The sequence below is a fragment of the Delphinapterus leucas genome, chromosome 3 (assembly GCF_059928025.1).
Source record: "Delphinapterus leucas isolate spDelLeu-1000000601 "Yukka" chromosome 3, BTC_Dleu_Yukka2, whole genome shotgun sequence".
In the NCBI taxonomy this organism is placed as follows: domain Eukaryota; kingdom Metazoa; phylum Chordata; class Mammalia; order Artiodactyla; family Monodontidae; genus Delphinapterus; species Delphinapterus leucas.
The window spans coordinates 31,996,585-32,016,804 of record NC_143131.1 but is presented as its reverse complement, the minus strand read 5'-3'; the positions used below and the strand labels follow the sequence as shown (position 1 = coordinate 32,016,804).

At 36.5% G+C, this 20,220-nt stretch overlaps 1 protein-coding gene across 12 annotated transcripts in view; it reads right to left on the bottom strand.

Annotated features, from left to right (window-relative positions):
- NIPBL (NIPBL cohesin loading factor) overlaps positions 1–20,220 on the bottom strand; it is a 215,050-nt gene that overhangs the window by 29,490 nt on the left and 165,340 nt on the right. For 10 of the 12 annotated variants that reach the window (XM_089908777.1, XM_089908774.1, XM_089908773.1 and 7 more), the window contains 8 exons: positions 19,553–19,726; positions 18,982–19,172; positions 16,922–17,029; positions 16,240–16,440; positions 13,037–13,183; positions 10,590–10,864; positions 8,332–8,506; positions 560–748 (listed from right to left, as the gene is read on the bottom strand). In XM_089908777.1, the coding sequence (XP_089764903.1) occupies positions 560–748; positions 8,332–8,506; positions 10,590–10,864; positions 13,037–13,183; positions 16,240–16,440; positions 16,922–17,029; positions 18,982–19,172; positions 19,553–19,726 (1,460 nt within the window). Of the gene's footprint in view, positions 1–518; positions 749–8,331; positions 8,507–10,589; positions 10,865–13,036; positions 13,184–16,239; positions 16,441–16,921; positions 17,030–18,981; positions 19,173–19,552; positions 19,727–20,220 lie in introns of all 12 variants that reach the window. The other 2 variants (XM_089908775.1, XM_022599178.3) reach the window with 2 other exon arrangements.

The following is a 20,220-nucleotide window of genomic DNA, read 5'->3' as shown; positions in this document are numbered from 1 at the left end:
CTAAAACATTGGGAGGGGGGAAAAAAGACCAAGTGTTACACAAAATAATTTTAGTGAAATTATTGTTTTTATTGCTTTTAATCCCTTGACGCCGGGAGTTGGGATTTCCCAGCACACTTCCATTGCCGGCAATGAGACGCACCGTGACCGCCAGCGCCAAGGGGTTAACATATACTTGTAAAACCATGTAACTCTTAATTTGTACCCGTGTCTTTACTCTTATTGATATATAAAATATATACATATGAACCATAAAGCTACATAAAACTTATCAACAATAAAAAAGGATAACACACATTAATACAATCCAAAGAAAAATTAATAACCCTTTATGCTGGATAAATCTCATTTCTGTTTTTTTCTTTTTTATTGTCTTTTATGTTAAACTTTCTACAAAAGGATGTATAAATGGATAAGTAGAGAATTTCTATCTACAAAATGTTTTCTCTCATAAGTATTACATTACTTGGTGTACATTTAATAGACTGACATATATAAGCACATAAAAATCATTTTACGTAATACGCTGCGAAATACGTTGACTCCTCCTCCGCCTCACCCCTGAAGTGCCTCCTCCTCTATCCTCCCCATCACTTTCATCATCTTCTGTCTCTGCTGCTGCATTATTTTTAGGGCTGCCTCCTCCAAGCAGCGAGGTAATTGCTTTGTTCCGAGCATTTGTGCTAGCTGACACCTCCCCTTCTTCTTCCTCTTCATCAGGGTCCAGATGTTCCATGAGAAGTTTGAACTACAAAAATTAGATATTAATTTAGAATTTTAAGTAAATTTTTTCAAATAAGACTGCCAAATTCCTAAATGTTTTCCTTTATTTAAAATTTTTTTCCTAAATGTTTTCCATGGTAGTGGTTTGGTGTGGGTGAAACAGACTTTAGCTATTGTCCAAGCTGGGGGCTGGCAAACATTTTCTGTAAAGAGCCAGATAGTAAGTATTTTTGGCTTTGCAGGCCAAAATGCAATACAAAAATGAATGGGCATGGCTGTTTCAATAAAGCTTTATTTTACACAAACAGGCAGTTGGCCAGATTTGGCCCATAAGGCAGATGTTGCGGACCCTGACCCAAGTTATCAAGCAGCCAAGTGATTACTAATTATTGACAGACTTTTAAACATTTCTGCCCCCATTTTCTGCTCTCCACCAAGATAAGAGGATACAACAGGAAACAAAAAATGTTGAAGAATTTTAAAGAACTAAAATAAATGTCAAATTTAGAGTACAAGGTTTGCAGTCTATGAATAATATGAAAACCATTGTGTACATTACATTCTTGGTCAAAAAAAAATCATTATTAGTTGTGTTCAACTACCAGCTTTAAGTAGATTAAAATTAAAGACTTTATTTTTACTTTTTAGGACAATCTCGAAAATTTTTTTAAAACGTTAAAAACTTTTTATTCTGGTAAAATATACATAACATAAAATTTACCATTTTAAAGTGTTTAATTCATTGACAGTAAGTATATTCACACTGTTGTACAATGATCACCACAGTCACTTCAAAAACTTTTTCATCATCCCCCAAAGAAAATCAATCTGTACCCATTCAATACTCCCCCCATTCCTGAGACAGTGGATGCAAGAAGAACTACAATCCTGCAGCCTGTGGAATGAAAACCACAACCACAGAGAGACAAAATGAAAAGGCAGAGAATTATGTCCCAGATGAAGGAACGAGATAAAACCGAGAAAAACAACTAAATGAAGTGGAGATAGGCAACCTTCCAGAAAAAGTATTCAGAATAATGACAGTGAAGATGATCCAGGACCTTGGAAAAAGAATGGAGGCAAGGATTGAGAAGATGAAAGAAATGTCTAACAAAGACCTAGAAGAATTAATGAACAAATTGAGATGAATACAATAACTGAAATGAAAAATATGCTAGGCGTAATCAATAGCAGGATAAGAGGCAGAAGAACAGATAAATGACCTGGAAGACAGAATGGTGGAAATCACTGCCACGGAACAGAATAAAGAAAAAAGAATGTAAAGAAATGAAGACAGCCTAAGAGATCTATGGGACAACATTAAATGCACCAACATTCGCATTATAGGGGTGCCACAAGGAGAAGAGAGAGAGAAAGGACCAGAGAAAATATTTGAAGAGATTATAGTTGAAAACTTCCCTAACATGGCAAAGGAAATAGCCACCCAAGTCCAGGAAGTGCAGAGTCGCAGGCAGGATAAACCCAAGGACAAATATTCCAAGATACACAGTAATCAAATTTACAAAAATTAAAGACAAAGAAAAATTATTAAAAGCAACAAGGAAAGAATGACAAATAACATAGAAGGGAACTCCCATAAGGTTAACAGCTGATTTCTCAGCAGAAACGCTGCAAGCCAGAAGGGAGTGGCATGATATATTTAAAGTGATGAAAGGGAAGAACCTACAACCAAGAATACTCTACCCAGCAAGGCTCTCATTCAGATTCCACAGAGAAATCAAAAGCTTTACAGACAAGCAAAAGCTAAGAGAATTCAGCAACACCAGACCAGCTTTGCAACAAATGCTAAAGGAACTCCTCTAGGTGGGAAGGAGACTAGCAACTTAAAACAATCTTGTACATATACAGACTGCTATATCAAAACCTCATGGGAACAGCAAACCCCAAAGCTACAATACATACACACACAAAAAAGAAAAAGCAACCCAAACATAACACTAAAGATGGTCATCAAACCACAAGAGAACAAAAGAGGAAAGAAAGAAGACCTACAGAAACAAACCGAAAACAATTAAGAAAATGGCAAAAGGAACACACATACCGATAATTACTTTAAATGTAAATGGATTAAATGTGCCAACCAAAAGACACAGGCTCACTGAATGGATACCAAAACAAGACCCATATATATGCTGTCTACAAGAGACCCACTTCAGACCTAGGGACACATACAGATTGAAAGTGAGGGGATGGAAGAAGGTATTCCATGCAAATGGAAATCAAAAGAAAGCTGCAGTAGCAATACTCATACAGGACAAAATAGGCTTTAAAATAAAGACTGTTACAAGAGACAAAGAAGGACACTACATAACAATCAAGGAATCAATCCAAGAAGAAGGTATAACAATTGTAAACATATATGCACCCAACTTAGGAGCACCACAATATATAAGGCAAATACTAACAGCCATAAAGGGAGAAATTTACAGTAACACAATAATAGTGGGGGACTTTAACACTCCACTTTCATCAATGGACAGATCAGCCAGACATAAAATCAGTAAGGAAACACAGTCCTTAAATGACACATTAGATCAGATGGACTTAACTGATATTTATAGAGCACTCCATCCAAAAGCAGAAGAATACACATTTTTCTGAAGTGCACATGGAATATTCTCCAGGACTGACCACATCCTGGGCCATAAAGTGAGCCTTGGTAAATTTAAGAAAACTGAAATCATATCAAGCATCTTTTCTGACCACAACACTGTGAGATTAAAAATAAACTCCAATAAAAAGACTATAAAAACACAAATACATGGAGGCTAAACAATATGCTACTAAACAACCAATGGATCACTGAAGAAATCAAAGAGGAAATAAAAAAAATATCTAGAGACAAATGAAAATGAGAGCATAACGATCCAAAACCTATGGGATACAGTAAAAGCAGTTCAAAGAGGAAAGTTTATAGCAATATAACCTTACTTTTGGGAAACAAGAAAAATCTCAAATAAACAACTTAACCATACACATAAAGCAACTAGAGAAAGAAGAACAAACAAAACTGAAAGTTAGTAGAAGGAAAGAAATCATAAAGATCAGAGCAGAGACAAATGAAATAGAGACAAAGAAGACAAGAGCAAAGATCAATGAAACTAAAAGCTGGTTCTTTGAAAAGATAAACAAAACTGATAAACCTTTAGCCAGACTCATCAAGAAGAAAAGGGAGAGGACTCAAATCAATAAAATGAAAAAGAAGTTACAGCTGACACCACAGAAATATAAAGGATCATAAGAGACTACTATATGCAACTGTATGCCAATAAAATAGACAACCTGGAAGAAACGGACAAATTCTTACAAAGGTACAGTCTCCCCAGACTGAACCAGGAATAATTAGAAAATATGAACCAATTACAAGCACTGAAATTGAAACTGTAATTTAAAAACTCCCGAGCTTCCCTGGTGGCGCAGTGGTTGAGAATCCACCTGCCAATGCAGGTGACATGGGTTCCAGCCCTGGTCTGGGAAGATCCCATATGCCATGGAGCGGCTGGGCCCATGAGCCACAACTGCTGAACCTGCGCTCTAGAGCCTGCAAGCTACAACTACTGAGCCCACATGCCACAACTACTGAAGCCTGCATGCCTAGAGCCCGTCCGTGCTCCGCAACAAGAGAGGCCACTGCAGTGAGAGGCCTGTGCACTGCAGCGAAGAGTAGCCCCCCTTGCTACTGGAGAAAGTCCGCGTGCAGCAACAAAGACCCAACGCAGCCAAACAACAAACAAACAAAAAGAAACTCCCCCAAAACGGAAGTTCCGGCCCTGATGGCTTCACAGGCAAATTCTATCAAACATTTAGAGAAGAGCTAACACCTATCCTTCTGAAACTGTTCCCAAAAAGTGCAGAGGAAGGAAAACTCCCAAACTCATTCTGTGAGGTCACCATTACCCTGATACCAAAACCAAAGATACCACTAAAAAAGAAAATTACAGGCCACTATCACTGATGAACGTACATGCAAAAATCCTCAACAAAATACTAGCAATTCGAATTCAACAATACATTAAAAGGATCATACATCATGATCAAGTGGGATTTATCCTAGGGATGCAAGGAGTTTTCAATATCCACATATCAATCAGTGTGATACACCACATCAACAAACTGACAAAAACCATATGATCAGGACTTCCCTGGTGGCGCAGTGGTTAAAAATCTGCCTGCCAATGCAGGGGACACCGGTTTGAGCCCTGGTCTGGGAAGATCCCACATGCCGTGGAGCAACTAAGCCCACGTGCCACAACTACTGGAGCCCCCACGCCTAGAGCCCATGCTTCGCCACAAGAGAAGCCACAGCAATGAGAAGCCCGTGCACTGCAATGAAGAGCAGCTCCTGCTTGCTGCAACTAGAGAAAGCCCACACGCAGCAACAAAGACCCAATGCAGCCAAAAATAAATAAATCTATATATTAAGAAACCCCCAAATGATCATCTCAGTAGATGCAGAAAAAGCTTTTGACAAAATTCAACACCTATTTATGATAAAACTCTCCAGGAAGTGGGCACAGAGGGAACCTATCTCAACATAATAAAGGCCATATAAGACAAACCTACAGCTAGCATCATACTCAATGGTGAAAAGCTGAAAGCATTTCCTCTAAGATCAGGAACAAGACAAGGATGCCCACTCTCACCACTTTTATTCAACATAGTTTTGGAAATCCTAGCTACGGAAATCAGAGAAGAAAAAGAAATAAAAGGAATCCAAATTGGAAAAGAAGACGTTAAACTGTCACTGTTTGCAGATGACATGATACTATACATATAAAATCCTAAAGATGCTATCAGAAAATTACTAGAGCTCATCAATGAATTTGGTAAAGTTGCACAATACAAAATTAATACACAGAAATGTGTTGCATTTCTACACACTAACAATGAAAGATCAGAAAGAGAAATTCAAGAAACAATCCCATTTACCACTGCATGAAAGAGAATAAAATACCTAGGAATAAACCTACCTAAGGAGGCAAAAGACCTGTACTCCGTAAACTATAACATGCTGATGAAAGAAATCAAAGAAGACACAAACAGATGGAAAGATATATCATGTTCTTTGATTGAAAGAATAAATATTGTCAAAATGACTATACTACCCAAGGCAATCTACAGATTCAATGCAATCCCTATCAAATTACCAATGGCATTTTTCATAGAACTGGAACAAAATATCTTAAACTTTGTATGGAGACACAAAAGACCCCCAAATAGCCAAAGTAATCTTGAGAAAGAAAAATGGAGCTGGAGGAATCAGGGTCCCTGACTTCAGACTATACTACAAAGCTTTAGTCATCAAAACAGTATGGTACTGGCACAAAAACAGAACTACAGATCAATGGAACAGGACAGAAAGCCCAGAAATAAACCTACCCACCTATGGTCTATTAATCTATGACAAAGAAGGTAAGATTATACAATGGTGGAAAGACAGTCTCTTCAACAAATGGTGCTGGGAAAACTGGACAGCTACATGTAAAAAAAAGAAATTACATCATTCTTTAACACCATACACAAAAATACGCTCAAAATGGATTAAAGATCTACATGTGAGACTGGACATTATAAATCCTCCTAGAGGAAAACACAGGCAGAACACTCTCTGACATAAATCGCAACAATGTCTTTTCTGATCCATCTCCCAGAGTAATGGAAAAAAAACCAAAAATAAACAAATGGGACCTAATTAAACTCAAAAGCTCTTGCACAGCAAAGGAGACCATAAACAAAATGAAAAGACAACCCACATATTGGGAGAAAATATTTGCAAATGATGTGATTGACAAGGGATAGTCTCCAAAATTTACAAACAGCTCATGTGGCTTAATATAATCAAAACAAATAACCCAATCAAAAAATGGGCAGAAGACCTAGACATTTTTCCAAGGAAGACATATGGATGGCCAAGAGGCACATGAAAGGGTGTTCAACACTGCTAATGATCAAAGAAATGCAAACCAAAACTACAATGAGATATCACCTCACACCAGTCAAAACGGTTATCATCAAAAAATCTACAAACAATAAATGCAGGAGACGGTGTGGAGAGAAGGGAACCCTCCTACACTGTTGGTGGGAATGTAAATTGGTACAACCACTATGTAGAACAGTATGGAGGTTCCTTAAAAAACTAAAAATAGAGCTACCATGTGACCCTGCAATCCCACTCCTGGGCATATACCCAGAAAAAAACATGGTCCGAAAGGATACATGCACCCCAATGTTCACTGCAGCACTGTTTACAATAGCCAAGACATGGAAGCAACCTAAATGTCCATCAATAGAGGAATGGATAAACAAGATGTGGTACATATATACAATGGAATATTACTCAGCCATAAGAAAGAATGAAATAATGCCATTTGCAGCAACATGGATGGACCTAGAGATTGTCATACTGAGTGAAGTCGGACAGAGAAAGAGAAATATCATATGATGTTGCTTTATGCGGAATCTAAAAAAAATGGTACAAATGAGCTTATTTACCAAACAGAAATGGACTCACAGACTTAGAGAATGAACTTATGGCTACTGCGGGGGAAGGGTAGAGGGAATGGATAGTTAGGCACTGACATGTACACACTGCTATATTTAAAAAGGATAACCAACGAGGACCTACTGTATAGCACATGGAACTCTGCTCAATGTTATGTGGCAGCCTGGATGGGAGGGGAATCGGGGGGAGAATGGATACATGTATAGGTATGGTTGAGTTGCTTGGCTGTGCACCTGAAACTATCACAACATTGTTAATTGGCTATACTCCAATACAAAATAAAAAGTTTAAAAAAAATCTAAAAAACCCCACCCAATTCCCCATTCCTTCCCATTCCTGCCCCCCCTCCCCCCGTAACTTCTGTTCTATTTTCTGACTCTCTGAATTTGCCTTTTTCTTTTTTTGGGCTACACCGCAGCTTGAGGGATCTTAGTTCCCTGACCTGGGATTGAACCTGGGCCCTCGGCAGTGAAAGCACGGAGTCCTAACCACTGGACTGCCAGGGAATTCCCTGAATTTGCTTATTCTTAAAGACACTTTAAAAGCACAATTTTTACACTCACATACTCACTCACATACTTCTTAGGTGGGTCTATATGTAACAGATATACAAATATATACACACACACACACACACACACACACTTGTACTGCTTCTGTAAGAATACATGAAAAAGTAGTAATATTGGTTGCCAGAAGGAAGAGGAATAGAATGGCTGAAGAGGGCAGGAGGATGACTTTTCATGGTTTTTCCTTTGATGAAATATAAACCATGTAATCCACTGAATTAAAAAAATACATATATGGTCACAGCTTTTCTCTAAAACTTGCCTAAAAACTTTGCTTTTCACTAAAATAAAGTTAGTGGTCAGCTGGTATTTCCTAGGAAAAAACAATTGTAGTGCAGTGGGTGAAGTGGGAAAGACAAGCTTAAAGTAACTCATTAAAACTACATAGACAAAAATAATGAGTGATGGGTCGCGAAGCATACCTTCAATGAAAGGAGGTAGCTATCTGTCTCAAAAGAATTTACTTTTTAAAAAAGTCATTATCAAAATTAAACATATTTTGGTTTTACTACTCACATCTAGATACTGTTTTACTATACTCCTCTTCACATCTTCAGTGATTCTGGAATTAGCCATATCACTCCGCAGGAAGTCCAGTGTTTGTTTGGGATGAAAATGAACTCCTGTTTTTCGGTTTATCGCTTTATCATACACTTTTGCAGATTCAGATGGAGAGTATTTCTGAATTTTACTGTTTTGGGAAAGCAAAACCGTTAACTTAAAACAAATTTTTTAGGCATTTACATTTAAATTGATTCTAGTTAAATTTTATTTAGTTATAATTAAACTTTTTGTTATATAGATTTTAACCAGTGAAATTGTATACAAAATAAATATAATTTTAAAAAGGGAAGTAAAGACACAAAATCAAAGATTAAAAAGAATACTCTCTTGTTTCTGTCAGTATTTGTCTTGAATAGAGGTATCATTTAAATGAAAGTAGTTTCTCATGTCTATTTCTTAGCACCATGATTGTGACTGTAGGACAGTTTTAATATAACTACTCAATACTACCTAACTGGTTTACCTCCTTCTACTGTTTTGTGCCCCAACTATTCATTCTCTACACAGTGACCAGAATTATTGCTTACAAACCTGTTTCACATTATTAACAACTCTGTTTCAAAATTTTTCCAACACCTTAGCACTGCCCCAAGACTTTACAAGGTTTTAAATTATTCTGAATTACAGGCGTATCTTGGAGACGTTGCGGGTTTGGTTCCAGACCATCGTGATAAAGCAAATATTGCAATAAAGCAAACCACATGAATTTTTTTGTTTCCCAATGTGTATAAAAGTTACGTTTACACTATATTATAGTCTATTAAGTGTGTGACAGCATTATGTCTAAAAACAACATACATATCTTAATTTAAAAATATTTTATTGCTAAAAAAATGCTAACTATCATCTGAGCCTTCAGTGAATCGTAATCTTTTTGTAATAGCAACATCAAAGGTCACTACAAAATACAATAATAAAAAAATTTAAATACTGTAAGAATTACCAAAATGTGACACAGAGACACAAAGTGAACAAATGCTGTTGGAAAAATGGAGCCGACAGACTTGCTTGATGCAGGGTTGCCACAAACCTTCAATTTGCAAAAAATGCAGTATCTGCGAAGTGCAATAAAACAAGGTATGCCTGTGGCTGCCAATATTTAACATCAAGATAGTTCTCGTTAAAATCTGGATTATCTAGCTTCTCTTGAAAAGGTGGAAGCTCTGGCCACATTGTTCCCACTCTCTTCCATGGCAACAAGCTGATGAACATCTGAGTAATATCTAAACCCTTTAGAAGAAACATGTTCATTTTGCCACTGACCTACCAGGTCTACTTTACTCATTTCATTATCTGTCCCTACGAACATGTGACTTCATAGGGTTTCAATGAATGTGAAAAATGTCCAGAATTCCATGGGTACAGGCAGAAAAGAGATACCTATAGTGATTGACAACGGGTAAAATTATAGGGCACTCTAAGTTATTAGTACTTTTCTATCTCTTACTTGATAGTGTACATTAAAGGCTGCTAGACTGTTAGAACTTAGCCTAGTTGGTCTGCATCTATTCTTCATTCATAGCTCTTCTTTTTAAAATAAAATTTATTTATTTTTGGCTGCGTTAGGTATTCATTGCTGCGCGCAGGCTTTCTCTAGCTGCGAGCGAGCGGGGGCTACTCTTCGTTGCAGTGCACGTGCTTATCATTGTGGTGGCTTCTTTTGTTGCAGAGCACAGGCTCCAGGCACGCCGGCTTCAGTAGTTGTGGCATGCGGGCTCAGCAGTGGTGGCTCGCGGGCTCTAGAGTGCAGGCTCAGTAGTTGTACTGCACGCACTTACTTACTATGCGGCGTGTGGGATCTTCCTAGACCAGGGCTCGAACCCATGTCCCCTGCATTGGCAGGCAGACTCTTAACCACTGCACCACCAGGGAAGTCCCCACAGCTCTTTAAAAACTTGAATTTGTTATCTATTTTTAAGGTTAGTCTAATTCTCTAGTATCTTTTTAAGGATATTAAGGATTTAAGTCCTCTAATTTATAATTTATAATGCATTATCTCCAATTAGAGGAATAGTTTTCCTCTCTTCAATAACAGAATGGACAAATTATGGTAGATTATACAACCAAATAGTATACACCAATTAAAAGGAACAAATTCCTTTTTTAAAAAGAGCATTTTTAATATTCAGCATGCAATCAAAACTGGGTTTCATATTTGTTCATTATTTGAACACAGCAAGTTTTTTCTCTCACTGCTTATGCAACCTTACCTATCAGAAAATCCACAGAGATTCTTCAAATGTTGTTTTAACATCAGAAGCAATAAAATACCCTGGGAGACATTTGCAAACTCAATTAAAGGAGCTGAATTTTCTGGCAAACATTTCATCACTGAATTTATATCATCTTCTGAATCTGAATCTGAATCTGAATCTACACGTTTCCGTGACTTCCGAGGCCTGGAGACTTCTTCTTCACTCTCGCTTGACTCATTTTCCTTACCAGGAGATGGTTTTCTCTCTTTCCTTTTGTCTTTTACCATAGACTGAAAAAAAAGAGGAAATTATTCTGTCTGAAAAAATAATAAAACAGAAGTACCACTACAACTATACATATGCTCCATTTAACAGCTTCAAAAGCATCCTTATATTAATATTTTATATATTGAAACCCTCTGATTTTCCATAAACAACTGGGGATGCAACCCTTGGGGGAAAAAATTATGTTCCAAGACTAAATAAAATCCACTCCTTCAACCACTGTTCCACCCTCCCTAAACCATTCTGAAATATCATTCAAAGGGAGAGAATTTTCTTATAGTAATGAAAGATAAATTAATTATAGAAGTAACAATTTGATATACAGGTAAGCCATTATAGAGGAAAAGAAGTAATTATAATTTTTTTTTTTTTTTTTGCGGTACGCGGGCCTCTCACTGTTGTGGCCTCTCCCGTTGCGGAGCAGAGGCTCCGGACACGCAGGCTCAGCGGCCATGGCTCACGGGCCGAGCCGCTCTGCGGCATGTGGGATCTTCCCGGACCGGGGCACGAACCCGTGTTCCCTGCATTGGCAGGCGGACTTCTCAACCACTGCGCCACCAGGGAAGCCAGTAATTATAATTTAACTGGGGAAAATATAATAGGCTTGATTTCCCCAGCTTCTATCAAACTCTCCCTTTTAAGAACTTTTCAGCAAGATAATGTGCAACTTTCTTTAAATACTTAAATTCTGGTTTTTTGTACTTTATGAAACTGTTAGCTTTTAAAAAGAAACAAAGTCAGCTGGTTTCAAGGTGGAAAAGACCAGATTACAAAGCAATATTCAAAATGTAACTGCTAAGAAATAAAACAGGAGAAACAGATACAAGTATATGTACAACAGTAAGTGAAGTAAAATAAGATAACATGATGGATCAAGTTCCTGGGAAATTATTAACCTCTCAAACTTTAATGTGCATATTAAACAACTAGAGATTTTGTTAAAAATGCAAACTCTGTTTCAACAGGTCTAGGGTGGGGCCTGAGGTTCTGCAGGTCTAACAAGCTCTCAGGTGAGGCCAGTGCTACTGGTCTCGGTCCGCACTTCAAGTAGCAAGGGTTTAGATACTTCTGTAATTCCAACCCTTAGGTATTAAAAAGATCTCCCTGGGCTTCCCTGGTGGCGCAGTGGTTGACAGTCCGCCTGCTGATGCAGGGGACACGGGTTCGTGCCCCGGTCCGGGAAGATCCCACATGCCGTGGAGCGGCTGGGCCCGTAAGCCATGGCCGCTGAGCCTGCGCGTCCGGAGCCTGTGCGTCCGGAGCCTGTGCTCCGCAATGGGAGAGGCCACAACAGTGAGAGGCCCGCATACAGCAAAAAAACCCCAAAAGAACAAAAAACCAAAACCAAAAAAAAAAAAAGATCTCCCTGATTTACAAGTTTGACCAGGCTGAGTTTTGAGCACTACGATATTGTAAAATGAGATATATACTTATATCATCAGGTACATGAAAATACTCCAATTAATTTACAAAGAATGGAAATTACTGAGTGCACCTACTATGTACCCAGGGTTATACCAGGTGCTTTTACAATGAAACCAATTATATTTCCTTCTTAAAAACCATGAAAGAAAAGATACAAAGTTTACAACAAAAAAGTTAGTAAAGATTTTGGGCATACAATATGCCAACTCCATTATGATGCTGGTGTTCAGGGATAATAAGCAAATCAATAGTATAAATTTTCTGTGTTTACTTGTAAGTAAGCTACTTATATTTATTCTGTATTTCTTCAAGTATACTACTATTATCTACAGCATTACCAGATTTATAAAATAGCAAAGTGTTTTAAAATGGGGTTTAAACAAATATATGAATGAACACCAAACACTTAAGGTCAATGCTTGAAGTGAGATAAATAAAGCGGGATGGCTTATCAAGAGAACAACCCAAGTGTGTGTGTGTGTGTGTGTGTGTGCATGCACACGTGCACGTGTGTGTGTATAAATTCCACCTAAATGATCTGGAATGAAATGGTTTTAAGATCTTTCTTAATGGAAATGAAATGGCAACCCACTTCCTCTCCTCAATTCAAGCACTGCCCAGATTTCAGTTAAGTTTATTTAGAAAGATTTTATATACCTATGAAAAGAATAAAAAGAACAATGAGAAACAAAACAGTGAAAATAGCATGCCTGTACTTTGAAAGATTAAGAATAGTAATGTGTGTAACTTACCTCCTTGAACGACTGCAGTAGGTTACTACCAGAAACTGAGAGTGTAATGTCTATATGATGCATTATAAACAACGGCTCTTCCTGTGTCTGGTATGGAAAACAGGCTAGATTGTCTGCTATATACAAGAGCATATTCACTTCTGTTTTCTGTAAATTTTAGAAAAAAAGGTACACATGTTTAGTGGATAATCTAGAAATCCATCACAAAAGCCTTTTTAGAGAAAATATTACAGGGCACTTTCACCTCAGTTAATGTTTCAGAACGAGAGAGAGAGTTGGGGAGCGGAAGAGGGAAGGAAGAAGAAGGGAGGAGGTGGAACAAAAACGGATTTTACAGAATAATCTTAAACCCATTTTAAGAGATTTCATAATGACTTAAACCATGGTACCTTAAGAAGGGAAGGGGTGAACTTTTTTAGTGCACCCAAGTGGGAGTCCCTGAAGTTTTCTTATAGAGTATATAGAATCTTTAAGATAAATCCATACCACATCAGAAAGTATACATATGAATCCATAATTATTTGTCATTGTGCCTCTAAAAGTTTAACCCATATGGAGATCAGTTACACACAGTTACTATTCTGCCTTCAAAAGTAAGTGGTAATTATAGTACTAATATGTGGGTTAAAAAAAAAAATCAAAGTTCATGTACTCATAAAACAATTGTCAGTTTCCTATGTGTACATAATTTAGAATATCAGAGTCATTCTGACGGTGTTACCAGTTTCACACCAAAAAACTAATGCTGGCAAATTATGGTTACTACTAGTTGTTTGCTTTAAAAGAAGTAACAAACTGAGATTTTCAGCATTTACATGATGATACAGAATATAAACAGAAAGACATGTTAATATTTAAATTCCTTTAAAACATTTATAGCTTAAAAAAAAAGAAAAAATAGGCAATTAAAAAACACTCCTTCCTACCATCTCCCTTATCCTGCTGTCCAAACAACATAAAATACAGTATCAGCAGTAGTAATAACAAAAATCCCGTAGGACAGATGGAATGAACTTGCTATTAGTACTCATGAAACCCCCACGTTTTTATTTTTAAATATGTATCAATACCTACATGTTAAAGTTGGAAAAATACAGACAAGCCTTTCCTTCCTGAAACCTTCTTCCTTAGTTTTCTCTTCCTAGCTCTTTGACTATTCCTCTTCTATCTCCTCAAACCAACTCCTTTTCAAACTGCTTTTAGCAACATTCTGTTCTTTTAGGTGCTTAGGACAAAAATATTTCAGTTATCCTTTGACTATTCTCACAGACTCTCATTTAATTTATTCCTTCCTCACAACGTTTCTTCTTTCCTTTCCTACTGTCATTGTTTTCTTTCCAGCTTTCATCGTAACAGGTCAATCCCGTATTACCTTCAATGTGAACACAATGCTAAAAAATCTGTGTTCCTAAAATGCTCTCTGTCACCTGTCCTCATCACTGAATTTAACACTTTCAACAGTTTTCCACTGTCTACAAGATCCTCCATTAACCATGCCTCATTATGATCTTGCTGCTCCAGTTAAATAACATCTATTCATTATTTCCCACACATTCTTTTTTTTTAAAAAAATATTTATTTATTTATTATTTATTTATTTTGGCTGCACCAGTCTTAGTTGTGGCATGCGGGATCTTCGCTGCGGCATGAGGGATCCTTAGTTGCAGCATGTGGGATCCTTAGTTGCAGCATGCATGCAGGATCCAGTTCCCCCACCAGGGATTGAGCCCAGGCCCCTGGCATAGGGAGCATGGAGTCCCACCCACTGGACCACCAGGGAAGTCCCTCCCACACATTCTTATCTTTGTACCTTTATTCATGTTTTTACACCTGCCCTGCCTTAAAAGTAGATCCATCTTATCCCCTAGGCCTTCAGAGATTTGTTCCTCCTCTGACATCCACTGTATTATGATAGCTGGATTTCCAGTTTAGCATTTCACATGCTGAGGTGACAGAGCATCCAGCTAATGATATACAGCAGGCAATGAAACCACGTAGGAATTAAGCTCAGAAAGGAGATAAAGACTAGGGCAGTATCGATACAAACCACCCGGGACTCAGATTATGCTAATCTTAACTGTTAGTTCCTTTACTTAGTGTCCTATCCCTCCGACTGGAGGTAAGATCCAATGAGGAAAAGAGCACTATATCATAGCATTTTGTACTCCTATCTAAATATCTTACACACAATGAAAGCTTAATACTGATGACAGCCCTGATGATGACTAAAATTATAGTCCAAGTAGTTCTAAAATAGAAGTTTGTTATATTTATTTGTTAGATAATATATCCAAAAATTTCATGTTGTACTTAAAAAGAAGAGGTCTAATAAGACATCTACATTCTGGTAACTTTAATTTTACTTTATTGAAAAAATCTGGTGTTGGAACAGCAACAAAGTCAAGCTATCAAGTGATTAAAATAAGAAAAAAATATTTTTTTTCTTTTTAAAGCTTTACACAATACACTAATTGGTAAGCTCTATGTGGAAAGATACCACATCTGTCCCATTTACTATTTTATCTTCATCTCCTAGCACAATGCTACCATAACGCAAATAGGTGCTGAATAAATATTGATATAAGATGAATGAAAAAATTAAGAGATAAGCTTAAAGAACAGGATGTTTTATTTTCTTGCCTTATGGTCGTGGCCAATACAACTTGTGCAATAGCCCCCTAAAGGGTCAAAATTGTAATTACACAAAAGTGGGCTCTTCATTAAAGGAGGTCAGGTTGAACAACCAGGGATCTCAGCAGCCAAAACCGTATTAGAATAGTTACTCTAACAGCATTCAAGTCTGACAGAAACAAGCAAAATTTCACTTCATCTATCCATCTATCCATCTATCTATCTATCTATCTATCTATCTATCTATCTATCTAATGTAATCTATCCCTGGAAGTGACAGTTTAGTAACGTAGCTTATTTAAAGGTATGCTTAAAGGAACTGCTATCAAAGTTTATAAGACACTCAGTATGGAAACACAATTATACTTTATCCCTCATTGTGTTTATTCTCATGCAAAATTTCCCCTTCAATTTTGACTGTATACCTTGCAATTAACATAGACCTAAATAAACACATTTAAGATAGCCTCTATTATTTACTAAAATGGTAATATTTTTAAAATGTTGACTACTTTAGGCATAAAATTTATAGAACACTTATTTTCTTAAAATAGTAAGTTTTTAATACTTACTGCTGTGTCGTCAAACAGGTTGAGTAAAGAAATTAGAAAGGCTCGTCTGTGTTGGCGGTTTCCACGGATCATGGAGTAAAGGTGTGAACACAAAGCACTAGAGGACTCATCTTGTCTGAAACCTCTTACAGGATCTTTTAGGCATGTATTGATTGCCTGTTGTACCTGGTAAGACATCTTCATACCAGCCACCGCTTTCATCTGAAATCAATAAAAGCCTTATTTTTGTCACAGAAATTAGAAGAGTCAAATTAAAAATATAATTTTGAGTATTATAGTTCAAGGCAAACTTCATTATTTGGTTTTCTTTAAAATAATAAAAATCATAGAATGCAAGTGCTGGAAGGAATACTGCAGATCATCTACTGCAATCTGCTCATTTTATAGAAGAAACAAATGGAGACTCAGAAGAGCCATCACTGCCAAGATACAAAGTAGGGACCAGAACCCATGCATCCTGATTTTTATCCTGCGTGCATGCTGTACTGTTACCTCTAGCTCAATCTTAAGAGTTAATTTTAAACTAGAGTAAACACCCTGGGGGACAAACTTAGTTGCATGTTTAAAAGTAACTACTAAGCAAAATATTTTATTCTAATATGAATCTGAGCACATTTGCTAAAGAAATGGTTTACCAAAGAACGATGTTTAAATTTAGATTGCACAATTTAAAAATACATACATGAATAAATCCAGCATATTTTTTGTCTATTTCCACAAGCTGCTGATCAGCCTTGTTCCGCATAGCTGGTTCTGGGTCTGTGCCCATAGCAATTAAATATGGTACACACTGGAAATAAAAATAAAGAATTCATAAGACATCACCGTAGTAAAAGCTCTATATGTATCTTGATATATGTTAAAACTTGCTATATATCTGGGACATATGAATTTAGCTTTATAGGCCTTCCTATAAATGCCATGGTTTAGTGTTTTTTTTTAAAAACTATTAACCTTCCCTTAAATCTTTCCCTTAAAGCAAAAAGGCACTGGAGTATCAGCAAGAAAATAATGTGGTGAAATTTAAGCAATTTCAGTGTGATTTTAAGGTTCTTTAAAACTGAAGGGCTCCCAGACTAAGAATATCCATTTAAGATTATGATATATACTACAAATGTATAATTCAATAATTTTTCAAGCCTGACTGAATTTTCTATGTAAAGATAATAGAGGGGAAAAAGTAATTTGTCTTCCATACTCAAAACTAGAAAAATATAAATTTTTTCTCACAAAGTTGATTTTAAATATGGCTTCAATGGTCAGACAGTTGGATAGCTAGTAATTTGGTAACAGCCATACTCACTGTACACTTATAAAAGTCAGGAAACACCACTACTATGTTAAGTGAATCTGAATTAGATAGAGGTGAGGAGGTGAGAAAAACAACAACAAACAAAAAACAACTTAAAAAAAGTAGACACAGCACTAACTGAAATGGGTCATCACGAATTAAATCCTGAATTGGGGTGGGGTGGGGGGGAGAAGTCCACAAAGAATATTACTAGCTTAACTTACAAAATATGAAAATGAACTATATATTAGATAATATTGTATCAATGTTAAATTTCCTGAATTTGATGACTGCATTATGATTTTGTAAGAGAATGTCCTTTTTCTTAAAAAAATATACGCTGAAGTGTTTGGAGGTAAAGAATCATGATATCTGAAACTTACTATCAAATGATTTGGAAAAAAGTGTACTACTATCAAATGATTTGGAAAAAAGTGTACGTATGAAGAGAGAGAGAGAAAGCAAATGTGGCAAAATGTTAACAAATGGTGAAATATAGGTGAAGAGTATAAAGAAGTTTATTGTACCACTCTTGCAATTTTTTTTATAATTGTAAAATTTAAAAGAAAAGCTTAAAAAGAGAAGATATAATAAAAGCACAACCACCTGAGACCATTTAGAATACCAGCAAAGAGCCCTAAGTATCTAAAAAATTCAGGAGTATCAACATAGTACTGTATACTTAATTAAGTAATCTTGCCCTGAATCATGAAGAACAGGCTAAATACGCATTACTGTGTTTTGTTTCAGGACACAGGGAAGAACACAGCATAACAACATAGAGCATATTTTAGAAAAGTTCCACAAAACATAGCCAAAATAAAAATCTTGAGGGTACAGGCTTTGGTTATCTAACAAATTTACTTCTGCCCCTATGGCACTCTCCTGAACATGTCAGATGGTGAATACTACAACATCAGAATTAGCGGCCAATCCCTTGTAGTACTAATATGTCTTGAGTACATCATCTAGTCTACACATCGGTGTTTTGAGGTGTTGGGTACTTAATATTACTTCTAATTAAAGATGAAGGAACTGAGTTCAGATTATATAGGTTATTTTTCTGTGGACTAAAATCCACCCTGTTTAAGACAGATTATACTCTTAACCCCAGTTACATTACATATTTGACATTACATATGGTTGGTTCTTAGAGATAAGAGTCAATGTCAATTAAAACATATCTATCATTTCAGAAGAAATAATTCGGAGTACGTATTCTACAAATATAAATTGGAAGTTTGTTTAATAGAGATGTTATGAATATATGGGTATTTTGCAGTAAAGACAACCTAAAAGATGGACTAAAACTTGGATTCTTAAGAGTTTGGGACAAAAAAAAATCAACAACTAAGAGGAATAAAGAACTACTTATTTTCTAATCACCATGTCTTCAAATGGCAACAAATCTGGCTCTTTTGCTAAGTGCTGCTGCTATAAAACATACTTACCTGAACTGGATGAATAAGACCTTGGTTTAGAGTCAATGCAATGACATTTAGGGCAAAGTGGCGTACACTTGATTGGGTGTGAAAAAACGCCTCGAGCACCTGTTTGAGGTAAAGCTGCATGATGGAACTACTCATCCCTGAGGAAACATCACCCATTTCTTTTAAATCTTCCTGTTTTGCAACCTTCTTCCCTACAAAAGGAAGTAAACATACTAAGAACATGTACATTAACTTTACTAAATACTCTAAATTAGGCCACAACCAAAAGCACAAAATGTTATAGCTGGCCCAATGGTTCTCAATTTTTTTTTTTGGGGGGGGAGGAGGGTCTGTTAGAGACTCCTTTGAGAACCTGATGAGAACTATAATCTCTCTCCCTCCATCAAAATGTTTTCGTCTGCACATATATTAAATTTTATAAACTACTTCAGGGAGTTTATGAAGGATTCTTCTTTAACTGAACTCCTTTACCTAAAATTCCTTATCTATTAGATATCTGGATTAAAAAAGAGTCATAGGGTATGCTAACTGCAGCTACACTCTGCATTTTTGAAAGTATGTTTTTACTTACAGTCTCTATCTGCCTGCTGCATACGTGTATCTTCTTCTTGTAGGTAGGTCTGGAGGTTTTTTAACACCTGTATTTTTAAATTTACTGAGGAGTTTTTATCAGATAAAATATTATTGTATAGATTTTTCACCTCTTGCTCAAACATTAGACTTGGATGTTGAATAAAGGCAAATCCTAAAGAAGAGAGAAAACAAAAATTCTCTTGATATATTCATATTAAAATTAAATATAACATTTAATGTTGATAAAATTATATAAACAGCTCCTTATTTCAAAAATTAAAACTTAAAATGACTGGAAGAATATGCTGGTGGCCTTACCTAGAGAAGTATTACAGCAGGTACTTCTTTCCCCATGAATTAAAAACAAGAAATTGCATTTCAAAGGAGAATTTCACACAAGAGGAAACCTTGAGGAGGGAGCAGGGCCTAGTGGCTAGGGGAGTGGATTAGGAGTCAGGAGTCTTGGGTTCTATTCCTGGCTCCACCACTGACTTGTAGTGTGACCTTAGGTGAGTCACATAATATCTCTGTGCCTCAATTCTCCATCTGTAAAATGGGGACAATAATATTTACCACCCACCTACCTCAATGGGATATTTTCAGGATTTAAGAGGTAATGTCTGCAAACATTTTTTAGATTCCTAGCAGAAGGTACTACTTTGGAGC